The 23687-nt window shown below is 30.9% G+C and overlaps 1 protein-coding gene across 2 annotated transcripts; it reads left to right on the forward strand.

Annotated features, from left to right (window-relative positions):
* The first annotated feature begins 563 nt into the window (after nt 1–563).
* Nucleotides 564–21882, forward strand: LOC119689898 (CD63 antigen). Of its 2 annotated transcripts, none has more exons than XM_038104827.1 (5): nt 564–839; nt 17092–17213; nt 21016–21381; nt 21451–21681; nt 21744–21882. In XM_038104827.1, the coding sequence occupies exons 2-5, from the start codon at nt 17145–17147 to the stop codon at nt 21816–21818; spliced, it is 741 nt and encodes a 246-aa protein (XP_037960755.1). In that variant the 5' UTR covers nt 564–839; nt 17092–17144; the 3' UTR covers nt 21819–21882. The 2 variants fall into 2 exon arrangements, with proteins under 2 accessions (XP_037960755.1, XP_037960754.1); XM_038104826.1 differs by lacking the exon at nt 564–839 and adding an exon at nt 16886–17015.
* The last annotated feature ends 1805 nt before the right edge of the window (nt 21883–23687 follow it).

Here is a 23687-nt window from a genome sequence, read left to right on the forward strand (position 1 = left end):
AAAATGCGAGCTCCTGAATTTGAAAATATCTAAAAGGGACCTTGAAAATAAATTACCTCAATGCATTCAGTCACTCCTTTGGAGCGGAAAAAGTGGACTTTATACCAGGTTCTTACGATTCCATGCCAACCAATGGTGCAAACAAAATGTAATTATTGAAAGTTGTGCGGATTTTACGATGAAAGCTTCAAAAGCTTTTTTAGAAATGCATACAAATTCGTTACCAAAATTGATATCAATGTGTGTGTGTATATGTGTGTGTATGCGTGTGTGTGTTAAATACAAAGTAATACATATCATTTATTAACGTTTTATTTTATTCATTTAAAAACAAGTAAACAGAGAAATGCGTATACTTAAGATAGTTGAAAAGCTTGTGTCGACCTTATCAACTGAATTTGGTGTTTAGCTCGCCGTTATCAGTTGATGTTTATCAAAAATTTGTCACATTAAAGACTGAAAGTAGCAGCGGCCAATCGGTTCACCCCGCACCTGTGGCAGCGGCGCACTAACACACAATCGTCGCACTTATGCCGTTTTCACGCGACTAGCAACTGTAAACGGTAACAAGACCTATTCAGTTGTACTAATCCAGGAGTCGAATACAAACCGTTTTGGGTGCGCAGCGATTATGAAATAATAGACTTTAAACGCGTTTTATTTCCGATATTGTCTTTGTTTGGAATCAAGTCAAACTATTGCTCCACTGCGGACGCAAGTGCTCTACAGCGAAGAATTGATTATTTTGGCTAGTTTTACTTAGCAACATTTATGTAAATTGCAAACATTCCCAGGTTGAATTTACATACTTCGGAAGTGGAATCGTTAACACATCTCAGGTATGTTTAGGTTCTGTGCAATGAAAAGTGGTTCGAAATAACGTGGTTTTTGGCAAATCTATAAAGTGTTATTGTTCAACAATATTGTGGAAAACGATAATTTTATTTTAGTTTTTGTTTGAGCTTTTGCTTTTAGGCTTTAGTGATAAGTGAAAGATATTTCAATAAACAATTTAAGATATTAAAAATTATTTACTTAAAAATGAAAAACAAAAATGTGTGCTTGGATACCATACGTTGCGCCAAAAATAATTATCTCATATTTTCTCATTGACAAACAAAGTTCGGAAAACCAACAAATTGCGTTAAAAATAATAAAACCGAAAAAAAATTAAATTTAAAGCATTAAACTATATTTAATATTTGAGTCTTTAAGTACATAACAAAAAAAATTTCAGATATTTAATTATTTATTTAAGTTATTTACGCGTATGAAAATAAGTAAACGGCGGCATACTCTCACCACAGATCTGTATACAGAGGGGTATAGACCTTCTAACAGTATTTCTCTACATGAGGTGTGCGCCTTACTAGCGGGAAATTTGAATATTAAAGGGTCGAATAAAGTTCAGACGTAAATAGAGTCTGTTCAATTCAAAACAACAATGATCAGAATGTCACTTCGAAAGATGACTTCCAAGCAAACGGTAGGGTATAGACGGTGAAGTTGGTAGTAAAACTCGCGTTAGTTTCTATTATTGTTAAAAAAAAATAAATTTTTAGCCATTAGAAAAGAGGTAAACCTTGAATTGATCATCCTTTTTCGAACTCTTTTAGAATATGTAGTACAAAACATTGACTTGGTCTCAGTAGCAAAGTGATCTCTAAGTAAATATTTAACATAAAACAAAATAGTAATTGTGTTATGAGTGACAATCTATACTAATTTCAATAGTAGCTGAACAGAGTTATGTATTACCCGTAAAACACTATCAGTATTAAAAAAATATGGTATGCTGTCAGAAATGTGCGAACATAACATAAGTTATATCTTATTCACTTATTATTACTATATTTGATATTATTTTTTATTACTTTCTATTAACTTAACGATAAGTAAAAATACACGAGCTTATTGGGACTATATGGACCATACATGATTCTTATTTCAATTTTGCCCACACAATTGGGCATGAAAGTAAGAATCGCACTTGCTCAAGGTAGATGATAAAAAAATTTTTTGATCCAATTAAATTTCGGCATACATTTTTCACTGCACATACATTATATCACTTCAGAAAGGAAGGAACAATCAAAACAATAAACCACACACTATAAAAGGATCGATTTATCACAATACCATATTAACGAAGATACAAAGATTTATGTTGAAGATACAAAAACGATATTATCTAAACCGATTAAATAAGCTTAAGATCAATTGTGTCAAATTTAAAGAAGACGATTTTGAAATAAAAGTGAGTCATTAAATAAACCACAGTTTATTGACTTGCCCGCCTTTTGTAGCAAAGCAAGCTTTGATTAACTTATTGTAGATTACATATCATTATTGCACTTACGAACAATTGATTAAAAAACCACTTAAATAGAAAGTTTAAGCCTACACTATTGATAGGTTTATAAAGAGAACACTGCTTTTCTTAAAGCTGTATTTCATATCATCAATACCACTATACAAAACTCAACTGCAACTGACTTATACTTCTTGACTTACTTGAGACTATTCAGTAATACTAACTGAACTTCTTCTGATTTTTCTTATCTTAATTGATTTAAACTACCTTAAATTTTATCTTAATTTATGATAGGTATGACACAAAATTGACCTGCAGATAACATAAGCACTAAGTTATGTTAGGAGCGATTCGTGTGACAGTCTTATAAAATGTATCTATCTTATTAATAATAATAGTTTTAGTGTTAAAAACACGATAAAAAATATATGAATTTTAAAAACGATGTGCACAGCTTATGTTATATTGTCGGCTAATCCGGCAATACTTATCGAATATGACCAAGTCACCGTTTTTCGAAATATGTTAGAGGGCACCGAAACTGGAATCATTAACCACACTTTTGTCTAATCGTATTCTTCGAATATATTGACACTAACATTGTAAAGTTCTTTAGTCAATATCAGTGTCTCTCACTTTGTTGTTCTTGAGTTATTCCACTACATCACTCGCATCAGTATGTTTAGGTGTTAAAATTTAACATTATCATTCTCAATTTGACATATCATTCTTGTCATGTCTATTTTCATCACAAGAAATTCATATAATTTTTATCAGACAGCAATTAAGAAATATTTTTCTTTTATGGTACACTTCACCCGATATATCCATAACCAGATTGTTATATTCCTCTTCATTATTCGATGCTCTAGATATGTAGTTTTGAGTTGGCTTATTTTTTTGTAAAACTTGCGAAGCTTATTTTGTTTCTACACACCATGATTTCTTCTCACTTGCAGCTCCCTTAACCTCATCAACTTATCAGAAATCTTTTTATTGACCTTGTTTGCCTGTTGGAAAATTATTATTTCTTAGCCATTATATAGAACGTGGGCTCTTTAGAATGAGGTGATTCATCGTAACAGTAACTTTGTCGAGGCGAATAGCAGAAGTAGTAAGAGCTATGATCCTAGTTATTTGTTATTATTGGGCAGAATCAATAGGTTATAGAGTTATAAAGACCATACAGCTGTTTCGGATACCACCAAATATCTTATCCATCATCAGTGCTTATCGGAAACGTATATTGGTTTGATTGTCCGTATATAAATTTTGGACTGTAAATGTTAGAGATTAAAATAAAATTTGAACCGCGACCCACAGATCCCACATACACTTTTATGTCCTTTGAATTCAGATTTATTAATTACTGTTAAAAATAATGTTGAAACTTAAAAAATTTGAAAAAATGGAGAAAATCAGCTGTAAAAAATTTCGTCTCCATATTAGAACATCTCATGACGTTACTGTATTCTACATATTTTAAAAAGCTGTATAGGTGAAGACAACTGAAAACTATTAGAAGTTAGAGAAAAATTCAAATAAATTTCATAAATACTATTAACAACACCTACTTTGCTTACGTAATTTTACACATTAATCTAATCTTTGTTACTTTTATTACTCATTATTCAACTGCAAGTGGAACCAGCCATTTCAGAATTCAGACGGACTATGAAAAATTCGTTAAATAAATATTTATTGAACACAAATGGAAAGTAATTTGAAATTTCTTAAGAGATAATTATGCATGAAATTTTGCCAACGCTTCAAAGTGAACACCAATTTCACCATTCACAAGAATTTTTCTCAGTGTAGGCAATACTACGACACGTGTAAATAACGTCGGCGTATTTGCTTACTAGTTAACATCTGTAAAGGCTGAAGTGTTGAAAGTGTATCACTGGCATTTCAAGAGCTGCAATACAGCGAACCGCTGTAAAATAATTAAATACGCCCGACTTCAAATAGAACATGGAGACGGTGGAGGAGGTGAAAATTATGAGGCATGTGGGACTACACTGTGTACTAGTAGTTATTGATCCAAATATAAACATTGTAGTTCTCTTAGTTAAATATTATGACTACAATACATTAAGTATGTAAATAAGTTTAAGCATTTTAATGTAGTAAAGTTTTTAGCAGATTTGTAAGAATGAACTGAATGTGTGATGAAATTAGAATTATTTTAAATATTTTCAAATTTTTTAACTAAATTCAAACTAAACATAAAATTTGAACATTTCTAAATCTTTAATAAAACCAAACTCAATTCTTATATTGTGTATATGAAGTCAATAGAACTTTCTCTTTAAAACTCTTATATATTTTAATAGAACCAACCTGCTGTATATAGGTGATATGTTCTAGATTAAAAAAATGTATACATAAAACGGCTTTTTCACTAAAAAATTTACTATGTGTATATCACTTCTTGCTTACAGTTATTGGATATTAGCCTTAATACTAATTTATAGCCTCTAATAAGTTCGATGGAACTAGCCTTAAAAGCAACTCAAGCAAACTTGTTCATTTCTCCAACTTATAATGGAATTTGTATTTAGAATCAGTTATAATAAAATAATAAATTTGATAATAATTTCATTTACCTTTTTCATACTCGAATAAGTATATTATAACTAAAATTCTCACATCTGTTGTATATCGTCTATCTATATATGGTATCTCTAATATCTTTATCCATCTATATATCTATTGCATATCGTACCCGTTGGAGTAGATAACACTTGCTAAATTCTGTACTTTTTTGAAACTACAACAAGGGATTACGTTTTAATAATAGATAGAGTTCGAGCTGTTAAATTCCTTGGTAAAACCCGTACACATTATTATTTTTTTATTAAAAGAGTAGACGTGAAAATTGCTCAACAGCCGGTACTGCGGCCAGAAGAGACCTATTGTACCAGTAAAAAAAAACCCGTACACATACTAAGAGATTGAATATCGTTACCGCTTTTTCAAGCTACTAGATTTCACACAAAAATCTGTGCCAACAACAACAAATTGAAAATTGTTGTTGCTATGCCTCACACAATTAGGTCTAAAAGATGTGACATTTACGGTATTTCACAAAAAAAATTCACAATTGATGATTCCTGAATGAGTTACTTGGTGGTTGAGTTAACTCCCCATTGCTTTCAAAATCTAAGTTACTATTAGTTTTCGTGCTCTCCGTTGACATATCCCTATTTGTTAATATCTGCGCTCAGAGGTAGTTATATTAATAAGTGTATTATATTTGCTGTTGAATTAAAATGTCGTTTTTAGTTAATCCCGTTAACTATTTTATTTAATAATTCAAAATATGCAGGACTTATGTTTAAAGTAAGCTGTTGACTGTAAATTTTCTAATTATATGAAATTTAAGGAAACTAATTAATTAGGCGCATATCATTTTCGACGAAAATCAAAAAAAAAGTTAAATATTTCTGTTTTAGGAACCAATTAAATGAAGTGAACTAAATAGATATTAAATAGATATTAATTGAATAAAATAACATTATATTAAGTGTGTCAGTTTTATTAATATAGTCATCATTTAAACCGACAGACCAATTTCTGACTGGAGTACAGAATTTCAGTAGTTTTAATAGTTTCATTAATAAATTCAGGATTTTCTAATTAGTCTTTTACTTCACAAATCATATCTTCAAGTGCCGTAAATGACGCTAATTGTAAGTGCATTTGAATACACAATAATATTTAAGTACGTCTACTTACGAGTATATAATATTTCAATTATTCAGATTTATAAGTAAATTGTGATCTCTAATCCCTAATCCGTATACTACTTCTTAACTTTATTAACTTATCTCGATAACTCTTATTGTTAGCGCTTATAACCTGGCTGTAACAATTTTTTATGAGGTTCTATGAAAATTCTCAATTCTCAATGTCTGCTGTTCACGCATCTTTTCTAGTCTCGTACGTTAAGTGCGAAAATATTTCCTCAATCTAAACACTTCACCGCAAATACGGTTTTTCTATAAGTTTCATTTTACGGTAGACCTCGTCCACATATAGCATACCAAAGACACACTTAAAGCGATTTCATCATTCTGTGATAATTTCCATTCCACTTCACTATAACATAGGTATAGTGTTGTCGTATTGAACGTTGGCTTTGTCAATCGAGACAGATTGCTCCTCTATACCTCCCCTATATACCAATTAAACCTATAGTAAGTGATATCTATAGGCAATAGTAATTCATTGTCTGATTACTAGGTTGAAATCAAAGATAGAAGAAGACTTTGATTTTACTGAAAGTGGAATTTTTTCTAAATTCTTATTTGGATCTTATTGAACTAATTCCTAAGAAATGTCATGTGAATATTTTTTGGATTTCATAAACGTTAAACCGTTCTATAATGAATCCAAACAAAATATACTAATTTATATTTTATGATAAAGCACTTAATTGAACATATTATAACAATTTCTTCACAACTTATCGGACTGTATAGACTAATTGATAGACAAAATATCAGTTAAAACCAAATCATTACTCTCACATTAAGCGCATATCTTAACTAGCGACATTACTGATAAATAAAATCACTCATACTCAAAAAGTCTTCACATATGGCATCAGAGACAATATATGGTATGCAAACTCGGAAAAGGGAAAGAGAACAAAATAATTTCTATTTATAATCAGTTCTGAAAAAAGAAATGAAAACAGTTAAGGAAAAATATTGATAAAATAAAATTATAACATGTAGAAAAGGTATAAAAAATATATTTCTATTAAATAGGTTAGTTAAACTACGTTCTAACTTTTAAAAAATACCGACTATGCTCAATATATCAATGTTTTAAAACAATACTGCAACGTCACTGGTTTCTTATCACATGAAATAAATAACAAAAATTATCATTTATAGATGGATTTTAAAAGCACATATTCTCTTTGTTTAGCAACAATGATTTACGTTTCACATAAATTTATCGACACATTACAACAACACTAATATAGCAGAACAAAGATTAAATTTATGCAATTGAAACAAAATACCATATTAACAAAATGTGGGGAATAAAACAACATTTACAATTAAAATAATTACATACAAGACCTTCTTCATTATATTATATTTAGTGCGATAAGACTTCCTTCAAAAAACACTTTTCGTTTACGCATAACATAAGTTTTTCATTAATTAAAATCGGATATTAAAGAACATTCTCTTCGGAATTATTTTATTAAAAAATCATTTTTATATTCTAAATTGATTACAATTGATATACTTTCAGTTTTAACTGCGACCTGGATTTGAAGGATTTAGCCTATTACTGAAGATGAACCTATTACTGAAGAATTGTCTGCTTTTTGAAACCCAAAAAATTCCACTTGAAAAATATTACAAATATCAGAACAAATACAAGCAGATTAATAATTTATTAAGCACATCCGACAGCTTATATTCTTATATACTCAATTCAAAATATTTGTTTTTAATAATTAAATGTTTTAATGACCAAAAGAAATTTTTTAAAAAAATAATTATTTCACGGGCTTACTGACCAAGTTATTAAATAATGATCTTTTTTAAAAAAAATTTATTATTTAGTTTTATAAGATTTTTATTGTCCAATATTTCGAATATAATCTATAGTCATCATCGGGGAACTATACATATAAATACATTGTAATTAATATTAAGGTATACATTACATAGAAATTACATTTACATTGAAACATGAAACAAACATATGTATTTGGAAAATATACAATACTTTGACTATAAGAATCATAAAAATAACATATACATAAATACGAAAAATATATGTATCCTCTTTTAATTTATCAATTAGCCTATGAAATAATTATTTTTTTATAAAATATTTGTTTTTAAAATATTTAGTTTTAAAAATATGATTCAGACTCATATCATAGATTCAAGGGGCTTTCACATTAAATCAGTTCAAATCGGTTATCAACCGATAACCAACATCCGATACTCAAATCGGATATAATTAAAGACTATAGCTCGTAATCGTCAGAGAGAGTATCTTATTTTTTGCTTAAAACGTATATGGAATAATTGAATGTGTACACATAAAGCATACAAAAAATCATATCTCAATAAAAACGTGTCAGAACTTGATCCATATATATAATATATTTTTCATAGACTCGTTAAAGTTTAGCTTTCGAATTTACTTTTATGATCACGGTAATAGGTATATCTGGTTATGTATGATGATTTATAGTTTTTTATATGTAGTACTGTGGTGGCAACCCCAGCAATGACAGTTGTCCTACTACACATACAGAAAATGGATTTGACAGAAGTTGTATTGCATGCCAAAAAACAAAAATTCAACCACACTATAGGACCGTGCTGCAGAATTTTAAAACACCCAATCAACGCTTCAAGCACATAAACATTGATATCGTGGGATCATTACCTATTTGCAATGGTATGCGGTATTGCTTGACATGCATCGACAGATTCACAAGATAGCCTGTGGCGGTACCGTTGGCGGAGATAACAGCAGAAAATGTTGCTGAAGCGGTAACAAAAGTTTGGAGAGCACATTTCGGCGTGCCAAAAAAGAATTACGACAGACCAAGGACGGTAGTTCGAATCCAATATATTCGAGGAGCTGGCAAAAATGTTGGGGAGTGAACGGCACCCAACTACAGCGTACCATCCTTAAGCAAATAAGGTAGTGGAACGTTTCCACCGCACCTTAAAAACAGCACTGAGGTGTGTGCCTAAGATGGAATGGACGAATGCTTTACCGTTAGTAATAATGGGGCTAAGGTCAGCATATAAAGAGGACCTGCAAGCGACACCGTCAGAGCTGGTTTATGGCACAAACGTACGCATACCGGGAGAAATGTTCGATGGCGAAGAAAAACAAGTACCGCAAACGGAGTTCGTGAAGGCAACGATGATGGAGCGAAACCGTTACAAACCTCATGTCATATTGCGAAGAAACCGTTAGTTTATAAGTACTTACACGGACGTACAGTGGCTGTACGTCCACCACTGAAGCAGCCATACGAGATTCCTTATGAAATAATAAGTCGTGGCGAAAAAACCTTACCGATTAAGGCGAAAGGACGGACAGTAAGCGTTATTATGAAACGCGTGAAGACAGCATACATAGCGAATGAAACCAGGGAAAGTCTGACAAGAGCACAAGTGGAAGAACCAAACAACAGCGATTGCGTTCAACATACACCGAAGGTGACCCGAACAGGAAGAGTTGTACAATTTCCTACGAAATATACCACATAATGGCGACTACAATAGAAAGTAGAATTTACCGTCAGATGAGCATCAAATTCTAGAAGGGGCTGTGTGGTGGCAACACCGGCAATGACAGTTGTCCTAGTACACATACAGAAAATGAATTTGACAAAAGTTATAGTAAATAAAAAAGTATATTTAAAAATAGTGAGTTGTAATTGAGAAGAATAATAACAAGAGCAGCAAACATCTCAATTAAATTCAATGCTTAGTATTAAAAATAATAAAGGTGTATATACAAAAACATCAATTACAACAGTACTTTACAGTGTATTACAGCTTATATAGTAACTTTGCACTATTCTATACAGTTTATATAGTACAGTGCAACCAACTAAGAGAAAAAATTATAACGGTGTTTCCAATATGCAGTTTTCAAATTATAATGCCGAATACTTGTTGTACAGAATAATAATAATAATATTAATAATAATAATAATAATAATATAATAATAATATTAATAATATTAATATTAATATAAAAACAATAACATAATATTGTAACCTGACAATTTCCTTTATTTATAGAGGTTTCAAACCTTTGGTAATCAAAGTTCCCTGCATATTGCAAAGGGAAAAATTTACATACTGCAAAAAAGCAGACATTCTAAGCACAGGTGAACCTACGTACTGGCCTACCGATATGAACAAAATACCAGACGTGATTGACTTCTTCGTGACCAAACATATAAATAAACGATTTCTTACAGTAAATACACTTCCTGACTTATCATCTGATCCATCACCAATTATGCTATCATGTGAAAGCGACACAAAACTAAACATCACAAGGACAAAATTAATCTATAATAACAAAACATGTTGGGACACGTTTAGAGATATTCTTAATACCGACCTGACAATAAATATTTCCTTAGAATCTGAAGACGAAATCGATAGCACGATTGTATACTTAAACGAAATGATCGCTGTTGCCGTGACAAATTTTACCCCAGTTCTTTAACAAAACGACACTTAAAATAAAATCTCGATGGCAGTTAAAAGCAAGATATTGGACAGAAGAAAACTGAAAAAATAATGGCAAATAAATCGGTCCCCTGAACTAAAAAAGGACTTAAACAAACAAACCAAAGAACTTAAAATTATGCTACTTAATGAGAAAAATAAAAACCTGCAAAAACGCATAATGAACTTGACAGCAAACAAAGCCACTAACTATTCTTTATGGAAAGTTACTAAAAATATCAACTCAGTAATGCATCAACCACCACTGAGGAAAGCAAATGGAACTTGGGCTAGAACTAACACCGAAAAAGCTGAACTTTTTGCCACGTACTTCGAAACTACGTTTAGTAACCCAAAACAACATGATAGCAATGTTACACGGAGCAGCTCTACTCAAAATGTCGCAATAAAGAAAGTTTCAATAACAGAGATTAAGAATTACTATTAAAAATAAAATTAAAGCAAAAAAATCACCGGGATATGATAGTATCACAGGAAAGATTCTGACTGAGCTGCCTCTTCAAGCACTTGTATATATGAGAAATCCGTTTAAATGCGCTTTTCGCCTTAAGTATTTTCCAAAAGTTTGGAAAGTAGCAGAAGTAATCACTATACCTAAACCAAATAAGGACATATCTGTAACAAAATCATACAGACCATTTAGCCTATTACCAGTTATGTCAAAATTGTTTGAAAAAATAATTTTATCAAGACTGGAACCGATTCTCCATAAAGAAAAACTTATACCTGACCATCAATTCGGCTTTCGGAAAAAGTATTCGACTATACAACAAATTCACAGAGTTGTTAATAAAATAACTAGTGATATTGACACAAAACAATTTTCCTCGGCGGTATATCTAGATGTCGCAAAAGCTTTCGACAGCGTATGGCATGGAGGTCTACTAACTAAACTATCAGAACTTCTTCCAACAAACTTTTACCTCATACTTAAGAGCTATCTACAAAATAGATACTTTTATGTGAAGTATAAAGACTCAATCTCCGAACTTAAACAAATGATAGCTGGTGTGCCCCAAGGAAGCGTACTAGGTTCATTACTCTACTTGCTATACACGGCTGATGTCCCGATATAAATAAACTACTTGTATATAAAACAGTAATCGCTCCAATATGGAAATATGGAGCCGAAATATGGGGCACAGCATGCAAATACAACATTTAAATACTGCAAAGACTACAATCAAAAATACTTAGGACTGGTACATCTCAAACTATGACATTCATCGCGATTTAAAGATACCCTTCGTTGCAGACGTTATCCAAAAAATAGTAAAAAGCACACAGACAGATTACTTTTCCATCCTAACCCAACAATGAGGCAGCTACCTAATGACGAAGCCACACATAACAGAAGATTGAAACGCTTATTTCCATCAGAACTAGCAATTCTATAATAATCTGACTATATATAGTCAGTAAATTCATAGCACTCTATTTAATTGACTCATTTATTATATCATCTATCCATTAATTTTAATTATTTTATAATATTTAGTTTATATAATTTAAAGAAAAGTTTTCTTTTTCTTTTTATCCACTATTAATAGTTCACTCATGTAATTCTTAATCTTGTTTTTGAATTATTACTTGAAGTTCCATTATGGAAAAATGCTAAATCTTGGCAGGGAAGCAAAAAAAAAACAAACTTCATCTGATGGAATATGGAGGGTTTGTATTCCAACTCACTTCTGTATTGAGTGACTTGCTTTTGCTCCTATGTAGTTCACCGTTTCAATTTAATATACCATTATTCTCTACGTTGAATCCAAAAAAATCTATTATCATTTGCTTTGTATTTTTGTTCTATTGATAATCGATTGAACAAAAAATCAAATTAGATTACAAATACTTACTTTTAGACTTCTAAAGAAAATAATTTACACGCATTTTTTTCGCGTCAAAAGTATTTACACACAACATTAATTTCATTTTCTTCTTTTTAATTAATGCATTTTTTTATGCTTATTTAATTATTACAATTATTATTTAGTTACACCTCCTTTTTCATCAATAACAGCCCGCAATCTAGCTGGAATTGATTCAATCAAGTTGCAAATCAATTTGGACGGAATATCCCCTATTTGAATTATGGTATCACTATATTTTGATTTTTTATAAATAGTTCTTTGCTGTTTTATGAAGTCCCAAACATTTCCAATGACATCAAGGTCAGGGCTATAAGAAGGCCATAAAAGAACAGCATTATTTAACTCTTTTAAAAATAGGTTAGGTCTACATCCTTTATAACATGGTGTATTCTTATGTTGTATTCTTATGTCCAGTTAAAGGTTGGAAAGGGTCTATTTCCTGACCCAAAGGCATTGTTATTTAAAATAACAATATAACCGGACTGATTTATGGTGCCAGTTGTCGGCAACATATCTCCTAATCTATAGCATGATAGACATCCCCAAAACACCACCGTGCCACCTTCAAAGCTATTAAGTAGCTGCACTGCTTTATTCTTTTTGCGTTATCGTATATGCATGAAGTGATTACCAAATGAACCCTAGAATTGAAATGCAGACCCATCTGTCCATAACACAGTGTACCAAAACTATATTGGTTTCTTAAAATACTTCAAAGAAAATGAGAGACGATTTGATAGGGTCGTTGGAGTAATATTGATAATTTTGTGCGCCACATGGGTATTGGCATCACTAATATTCTTGTCAATCAACTTCTCCGATAAAACTGCAATTTTGACAAGATTTATTGAAGGATTTTCTACGACTGCTCTTAATAATCTCCTGCATTCCCTTCGATTCATGGAAAGTTTGCCCCCACTTCTCTTCAATTTTTTCAAATTTCCGCGTCAGTGCATTTGCTTATATTTTTGTTAAATGAACAGTTATCTTTCCAATTCTTTTTTTATTTGGTTCTGCATAGATAAAACTAAGTGATATCAAACATTTTTTTGCAAGTTACCTCCAACAACAACAACAAAAAACTGTTTCAGTGCAATATGCACATAAATTTTCGTTGTGTAAATACTTTTGACTAGGAATGTATAAGTGCTAAACCATACCAAGCTCAAAGCCAATGAAACTTATACAAATGTACAACGAAATTTTATCATTTGACGTCAAAACAAAACTTTAAATAAATTAATTGGGTTTGAAGTCCATGAATGTACGACTCATAACATTCTCAGTGAATCATACATCATACATTAAGACTGAAAAGTTTTCGGAAATTCTCATTTAAAATTCGCGCGCTGTATATTTTTCGATATTTTAAGTTTATGTAGTTTGGCAGCACTTTCCTTAATTACTATGCCAAAAATGAGCGCGATCTGTCAGACAGTTCGTTTACGGCAGCTGTTGAAACCAGTTCACCTCAGTAGTGCGTTGCGAAATGTCTTCGACGGTCGTACGACCGTCCTGAAAGGCTTTGTACCACTCATAAACTTGAGTTTTCGATAAAACTGATTCCCCATAAGCCTTTTGTAGCATTCGCAACGATTCTGCACACGAAATTTCGTTCGAAACACAAAATTTGATGCAAACTCTTTGTTCAATATTTTTTTCCATTGTTTTTTTCGCAACGCACTACTGAGGTGAACTGGTTTCAACAGCTGCCGTAAACGAACTGTCTGACAGATCTCGCTCATTTTTGGCATAGTAATTGTCCTTAATTGCTGCCAAACTACATAAACTTAAAATATCGAAAAATATACAGCGCGCGAATTTTAAATGAGAATTTCCGAAAACTTTTCGGTCTTAATGTATAATATATAAATGATTTTTATTTAATTCATCACACTTTAAAGAACTGTTATTATTATTTATAAGTTAAATATAAAAAAAAACAAAACTAAAAAGTATAATAATAAATTTATAATTAAATACTAATTGCTCATATTAAAAATGAATTTTAAAAAATTGGGGCTACACTTCTATAGAACAGAATAAGAATTGGTTAGAAAGTAATAAGTGCGGTTACATGATATTTAAAAGGCTTTGTGTCGGCGATACTACTTAAGCAGATTAATTTTTTACAAACCTTCACATGAGTTGCAACCAGTTTTTGTAACTTGAAATCAATTGGTTACCATTTCAACCACTATCGAGGTGTTGTCAAAAAGTAACGGGAACTTTTTGATTTTTATAGGAAGCGTTTATTTAATCAGCAATATTTATTCCATTCACATTCATTTCCGTTATTTTAAAACTTTATTTTTTTTATAAATTCAGAAACTTTTAAATTTAATAATTAAGATCACACCTAAACTTACTGTGGTCTGCAGTCGTAAACAATAGATCTACAGATCTGGTTACTTCGGACTTCGCTCGGTTAGTAATTTTTCTCATATCTGTATATTGTTACAATGTATAGCTAAGTTACATTCTAAAGGAGTTCGTCCAATCAAATTAAGACATGTCGAATGCTGTTGAATAACCAGACTTATTCTTCTTTAAAAAAAAACGCATGCACTGTTTCAAATTTAGTAATTATATATAATTGAATAGATATTCAATGGAAAATGAAATAACTGTATGAGAGCAATTAAAATATATGTGAAGCATATATGTTATTAACACCAAAATTACAAGAAATACCTTATATATTATATTTTATTAAAAACAATTGTCGTGAATTCACCCAACAGCCGGCTCCATGGCCAGAAGAATCCTACTGTACCAAAACTTTTAATCACACAAAGCCCGTTAAAGCTTTGTGAACACATTTCAGAACTAAATCTGGAAAAGTGTTTTTAATCTGTACTTTGACAGAAATTCCACATGCAACAGATTTCTTCTGTGCTTTGTTAGAGCTGAACTTCTACAAAGAATATGTATAGTTGTTTCCTCATCTTCGAGGCATAATCTTTATTGTGAATTAGCAGATAATCGAAGTTTATGTAGGTGATGTTTCAGACCAAAATGACCCGTAATGAAACACATTAAGCAACCTTAAATAATATTTGGTGAATTTAATAATGTTTTTGTAGTAGTAAGGTTTGATCAGTGCTTTGCTTTGTCTGAGTCCTGGGAAATCTTCCCAGTACACCAGCCTAAAACGATTCTCCTTTCCTTGATTAATTACTTTGCACTAACCCAGTTTAACCCACAAAAGGGTTGAGCTCATCAGCTGGTTCAATTCCCAAAACTCCCCTTTCGACCTGCAAGTAACTGTAGGAACTCGTAGCACGCAAGAACCTGCTTCGACTTGGGAAGTCCAAGAAAACTTTAAGAGCAGCTTGGCTGTCAGAGTGAATAACAATTCTTAAGCCAGACGGTTTTTTTAATGATGTTGGATCTCACGCATAAGTTAATTGCCCGTATTTTTTGGCTTAGCAATTCTGCTGTGGGGTCCCTATACACCAGCACCAATGTCAACCTGTGGGTCAACCTGTGGACCTCCGTCATCCCATGTTGAACATGATGGTACGTGTACCTCAAATTTTCTGCTAAAGCGACGGAGTTTTGTTTTATGGTCTCCATCGCACTGAGGTATTTTATGTGATCCAAATGTTTTTAATATTGCTTCATGACCATAGCCAAGACATATTTTGTTTATGTGGAGTTTTAATCAGATCGCACTAAACGCAACTGTGGATTGAATATTTATGAGCAGAAGTCTCAGCTCAAGTATGGCCTCAAGTTGGACTAGTCGTCATAGCGCCAGACATTAAGAGACACACAAGTCTCTGAAGCTTTGCGCAAACAGTAACAGAGGCAGCCTGTGTGACAGGCAACTATATGTCATAATAGGACGTACTACTGCCTAATATATCCAAAGTATTATTTTCAGGTCGAAAGAAATACCTTCGAAGTTCGAACTCGTTTAAATTCTTGTCAATTTGTAAAGATATTGTTAAAGCAAAGACATTAAAGCAAAATGTCAAAAACTATTTTAGATTGAATGCTATCATTTAAAGATTAAGCTCATAATTCAATGTCAAATGGTTTTTTTTGTGTTTTTGCGAAAATCAATATGTCGACAAACTGATATTTCACATATTCCTGTAAAACAATATTTATCGTTAAATTCCTTTATTTGGCTTTATTCACATAGCATGTATGGTGTATATGTTAATATGTGTCTCTATCTAATCAATCCATAGTAATTTATCAACTGCAAATAACAGCTCTCAGTGATTAAACTCTAAAAACCACAAAGCACAAGAGAGTTTTAGAGCTCAATTTATTGTATATTTCGAAATTGTTATTCTTCATTTTTTTTATTTTTACTTTTTGGTTTCTTTTGTACTGCGATAATACCTGATAATTTGTTAACTAAAAAGAAAAAATAGCAAATATAATAATAATAATAATTTATTATTTGATTAAATTGTCGTGGACATTTGGTAAAAGAGTTTTACGAAACGAAGTCGCAGTATCGAATAAGCGAGCCCAATCAAAGAAAGTCTCCTCGATTTCGGCATTAAAAAAGAATTAAATAGTTCATCAAGTCACAAAGTAAAACAAGTGATATAAAATAATATAAATATTTTACAATAATAATTCTATTTTGTTGTCTCTAATATATTTGCAGATATTAAATAATTCAATTGCAAGTTCATTTGAAACAAATTGACAGTAAACGAAATGTCGCTGCTGACTGGAAGCGCCAATTGTATTAAATATGTGCTTTTCGCATTTAATTTAGTCTTTTTGGTAAGTTTTTATAATTTTAAAAATACATTAAAAATATTTTGAATCCAAGCGAAGTGGGGAAAATCTGAAAAATTATTATATATCTACTTATTACCACAAGCTTTGGATTTGTCTCCGTACATTTTCAAAGTGTTGTAATATAAAGGAGAGAATACTTTCAAACACCTCACTAAGAGATTGCAACAGTGTAGTCCAAAATTCCAAAATATTTCCACTTAAAGAAACTAGAAAACTGTTAAGCCTAAAATAACCATAAAAGTGAAAACAAACAACCGATTTTTATCGGTTATTAGCAATTTAATATAGTATATAGATTAAATATACTCTAACTTTGATATGGATTATTGCACTCCACACTAATTTGGTATTGAAAAATTCTAGCTAATATATTTCTTCTTTATTACAAACAATTTTTAGTATTATATTAAATAAATAATGTAACGAAAAATAACCATATTAGTGCTTTAAGTTCTGAAACAAGAAATCATACATGTCAAAAGCTCACAACGTGATGAAATTCTGTTATATTATAACATAACATCATATTAAGCAAGCTTTAAGTGTTATATTCCAATAAAGAATCGTACTTCTCCAAGATGGAAGCAGGAGACGACATTTTCAAATACTCTAAGGATTCCATGTGATTGTAGCCATATGGTCATGTGATCAGATCTAGTCGTTTTCAAGGAACAAAAGAAAAGCACTTAAGAGGTTACACTTAATTTGTTGAAATTCTCACGTTTTTATTTTGATGCGATTCTTTTGTCATCACATATTTACTTTTTATATTCCTTATAGTTGCATATACTCGTAAAATATATTTTATTCAGTAAAATATATGAACAAAATTTTTCATCATGAGCACAATAAGTAAATGCGTTTCAATAAAAGTTCAAAAGTTTGTGATAAGATTTGTGATAAGATCCTTCCTCTTTCGCCCCCAGTATTTGCCTCAAAAGAATTTCATCAATTATTCGACCTGAAGTAATTGCAAATTCCAGTTATTAAATGATGTGTAAGCATTATGTACAGAATTTTTATACCGGTGGAACACATATATTGAATCATATTTAGTACAGGACAGTGTCATAATTTTAAAGAACATACGAGACTCCTATATTTATATTATTATTATATTATTAGTAAACATTATATGCTATACATTTACATTTTATATGTTATATATCACATGTTATATATTATATATAATATAATACATGTTTTTGTATTCTATTTTTAGTATTCATACAACAGAATTAGTTTAGAAGAAAAAGCGTTTTAATTTAAGGACATTCATGTATAAGCCAATCAACAAATCTGTTGTATTATATATAACACAATACAGATACATACAAATATAATACACAATATAAGAAGTTCTATTAAACCTTCAACTTATAAAGCTGTTATATTAAATTTTAAACTACCAATCCCCTTTTTAATTGTGATATCTCATAACATTCACACATATAAAAATGGAGATTGATATAGAGAATCTCTAAAATTAAAAAGTTTAATACCTTCATTCTATCTTTTGTACCACCTAATTTTTGATATTTGTAATAAGTATGTACTGATTAATTATATACTAAATAGTTTCACATATTCTTTCGACCCAAACAGGGAGAAGTAATGCCATATAGGATCACCATATCATGCCGTATGATTTAAAAATAAAATGTAGAATGGGCGCAGCATTTCGCTTACATAAAAAGAAAGTAAGGAGATTTTCGTCCAGTGTCTTCCAAACTAAAATCTTTGCTTTCGAGGAGATACGTCGACTGATTTTAGAAAAAAATCTTCGAAATATACAGATGGTATTTTTCTTCGACAGTAAACCACAATTTTTCCTCAGAAATGCAGAGACTTCAGGGAAGAAGACCTGGCAAGATTAAAACATTTCGTCATGAAAGTCACTGAACTAAGGCGCCCGACGAACATTTCAAATATAGATCTTTTAAAAATTAAAAAAACCACAGAATGGTTTTAACATTAAGAATTTCATAAGTCGTATACGATATTAGCAGCTATGTGTAACTTGGCAGAAGAAAAAGTTCTGCTGTGACGAAATCTAACACCGGAACTTAGAATAAAAACATAAATTTCTATGAAAGACAACCCAACATACGTACATTTTTTTATTCTATCACCTCTTACAAAGGAACAAATAATCTCTTAAATATTTAAAATATATTTACATACAAATATATTTTTTTAAATACGCTTGTAATAATTGTGATATCTCCGTTTTTGATAATAAGAACACATTTAGCATATACAATAAAAGCTTTGTCTAATACAAAGTACTTTTTTCATTCAAAATTGAACCTATCGATGAATATATATGAGAGTTTTCACTGTATTTGCCAAATATCGCATTTTATTCATCGTTATTGTTGAGAATTAGAAGAAAATTCTTTCCATACACAAAAAACCTTATCCAGTTTAATCTACCACGATTATCAATATTACTAACTTTGTTATATTTGGTGTGTGACTCACTTGATGGAATGAAGCGATTGAACTATTTATTTGTAGCGTTATAAGAACTATATTGCACTTTTCATAAAAGATATTTTTCTTTTCAATAGGTTAGAGCTTAAGTTACTTCCAACAGAACGATCTCCGATTTTAATAAAAAATTTGTATGACCTCCATTTTTAAAATAAAAATACTCGTATCTCAGGAAAAAAATGTTGAATTTTTTTTAAAAGTTATAAACCTATTTTTAAATACTGATATTTCAGGTTCTATAACTCATAGATACTTACAATTTCTTGCGTTGTAGAGATTACAGATCGAACCTTTTGTAAATAATATTAATATTTAAAACTTTTTATATTTAGTTACTATTATTAACCGTTTACTATACTTAGCGTGCCAATTTAGTAAATTAAGACTTCAGACCACCTTATAAAATCAGTTATATGATTGTGATCAGAAAAAAATTTTTTTCTCATACAACCTAGGGTCACCCTATTGTATATGTAGATAGTACATAAGAGTGTTATATATACACATTTATATACGTACATATTTAAGTTTCTAGTAATTGTTAAATAAAAATTCTAATTATTTTAATGATATCAACAAGTAAAATAAAACAATATACTTATTTATATTAGTATACAGAACCCTTATGTTAGATATATTTAAACTGCAATAAATACTCAGCGAATTATAATGTACTGAAGCTCTGTTATACCTGTATATAGTGTCATATCAAACATTCTGTAACGTTACTTAATACAAAATAGTGAAAAATTTCAAAAAATAATGTAATCCTAAAAATTTTTATTTTGCAGTAAAACTGAAATGAAAATTCTTGGAACTGTTTAAAAATTTTTTTTGTTGAAATTTAAAGGTTAATTTTAGTAAATATAAACAATCTTAATTGTTTAAGCAATGCCTTAAAAGTTCAATCAATTATCTTTAAAACGCAGTAAATTTCAAGTTCCTATCGCTTATAGAGCTTGAGATATAGCCATTTGAAAATATGTCTACAATGCCATGTCTCAAAACCCCATGTGTCCATATCTCCATATCTCCTACAAAAAAAGTATATTGAGGTAAAAATTATTCGATACAGTAAACCCAGTTTCGTCTAATTTTTGAACAAAAATCGTAACATGGAGATGGAGTAGTATTTTTTCCGTTTTTACTGAATAAATTAAGGAAACCTAACCGGTAATAAAAACCTTATCAATTACAGAAAAGATATTTGTAATTAATTTTATATAATAAAAAAAAATTAATCTTACATATTTTTTGAATAATCATTAATAATTTACTTTTCTTATAGATCACTGGTATCATACTAATCGCTGTTGGTGCAAGTGTGGCCTCCGTATTTACAGAATATGAAGATTTTCTGGTATCAAAATTCTTTTCGATTCCAACTTTTTTGATTGTGATTGGTGTTTTCATCATAATCATTTCATTCTTTGGCTGTTGGGGCGCCTTGAAAGAAAACTATTGTCTCATTCTCTCATTTTCCGTTTTGTTGGGAATTATTTTCATACTGGAACTAGCAGCCGGTATAAGTGGCTATGTTCTGCGCTCAGATGCAGAAACCCTTATCAAAGACAGTCTAGTGGAATCATTGCAAAATTATAATTCTACAAAACCAACCGGCGAAACAATTCTTTGGGATTATGTCCAAGAGCAGGTAAATATGAGAACTCTCGCAATTTTTGTATTTACTTTAAACAAAGTTTTGACTATACATCATTAACAGTTCACTTGCTGTGGCGTAGAGAGCTATAAGGATTGGTTAACACCGTTGGACAACAAACTGCCAATTTCGTGTTGTAAAATACCAAATGGTGTAGTTGGCAGCTTCGAATGCAGTGCAATAAATGAGGATGTGAATCGTTACATACAAGGATGTCTTTCCGAATTTTCAACCTATATCTCAGCACATGCTGTTAGTTTGGGTGCAGTTGGTGTTGTTATGGCAATATTACAAGTCAGTGTGCTTTACATTTATAAATTAGAATCTAACTGACTTTTTCTGTATAATTTTTTCAGTTCTTCGGCATTATTTTTGCCTGTTACATCGCACGAGAAATAAAAATCCGCAACGGCATTACAGGATGGTTTTAAAATTCTTTACTCTATATCCAATTATATTTAATATGAAATTATCAACACCTAAGAAATTTTTTATCTTAACTTTTATTATATTTAGTATTATTTAATTAATATAGCAAATTTAAAAAATTTTAATAAACACTAAATATAACATTTACAGTTATTTATTAAACAAAATGGCGAGCATTCACAATTTATTCGTGATTTCACCAATGCAACATGAATCTATATACATTCTGGAATGGAAATTGCACAATGCAAGGCCCAAGAAGAATCGCTCATCCTCCGTTTTCTAAAATCTTAAATTGAATATATTAATAATTTAATTAGTCACGCATGGTGGAAAAATTTACTCAAATAGGTGACTATATTAATATTCGTTGTCAAATCGGCGTCTCTGGGAATTTGAAATCACGCTTAGAAAAAAAAGGAAAGACATTCTGCCTAAATAGATAACGTTGTTGCTATTTACGGAATTATATAGAAGTTAAGACAAATAATGTTAATCCATTGATTTTTATTTTAATTAGGAAAATGGTCACACTGTTATTTGTTCAGACAGAATGACTGTGATGACTGGGAATGATTGACAGGAAAGTTCAATATTCTAGCTTGATTTCCTGAATGGCTGCGACAACAAGACTATCTTTAAGGGGCAAATCAATGAAAGTGCTGGTTTTTCTTAATAGAATGTGACCAAATTGCAAACGGATGCCACCATATCGTTGAGTCTTTGCATCTTATATAAATTCGAGAATTGCTCGATATGTCCAGATTCTTTTGGTGTTTTGAATAAACCTGTCTGTTCAGTTCATCCACCTTGCAGCTGAAGCAAATAACATAGCTCTTCTACCGGGAGTCCAGAGTACAGAAATGTTAAACTATGTCGATATCTCTTTTAAAGATGTTTAGGAGCCTAAAAACCTTCCAGAATGTAAATTGAACTGAACTCCAGTACTTTAAAGCAGCTTGACTATCTGATAGGATAGACTATCTGATTATATATTCTCATTACATATCATGTTAAAATGCACGTTCAGAGAAGTTATAGCTTCACTTATAGCGATCACCCTCGCCATTAAAACATTGCTATGATCAGAAACCTGTAATGTACAGATCTATTCCGTGTCTTTGAGAAAACTTCACTGTCTACATCGCCACCAGTTGTTTCTAGACAGACAGTTGTTTCTAGATGAAAAATCGATATTAAGTTTCCTGTCGAAATTCATAATGGTTTAGCGTTGTCAATATTTTTAGATTGGGATTGCAAAATCAAGAACAGAGGCATAAGAGTAGGTACTAATCTTACATTTTTCCTTTATATATCATATCACTAGTCAAAGATTTACTACTGAGAGCTTTTAAAGTATTTTAAAAATAAAAGCGGTACTTCGATAACTTACTGGCTCGTCGAGAATATAATGTATGTATGCAGGAGGTATACTACAAGCACAAAAATATTTTATTGTCGTACACCGCCAGTATGAGTACGCATCTTCGTACTTTACGTAAAAATTCCTGTCGTTAAGATATGACAACACACCTCGCAATATTGTAAAGGCAACAATGTCTTCAGATCAAGTAATAATCCAATATCGAAGGCCTGTTAGGCTTTAGAAAATATCGTTTTCTGATCCATAGCAGTTTTAAGTGTAATTACAACTCTATGGATTTGATTAATCATTGAATAATTCCTTCCAAAGCTAAATATGGGAGCACGAGTTAGTTATGCTCGATGATTGGCAATAACCGCATTAAGAGTAGTTTTAAGAACAGCACTGGCAGTAATGATCAGAATGTAATTGGTCAGAATGATTACAGGAAAAGTTGTAGAGTGATAAAAGAAAAAAAATTAGTAAAAGTTTACTAAATAATAAGATA

Source organism: Teleopsis dalmanni, chromosome X (genome assembly GCF_002237135.1).
Source record: "Teleopsis dalmanni isolate 2A chromosome X, ASM223713v2, whole genome shotgun sequence".
Classification (NCBI taxonomy): Eukaryota; Metazoa; Arthropoda; class Insecta; order Diptera; family Diopsidae; genus Teleopsis; species Teleopsis dalmanni.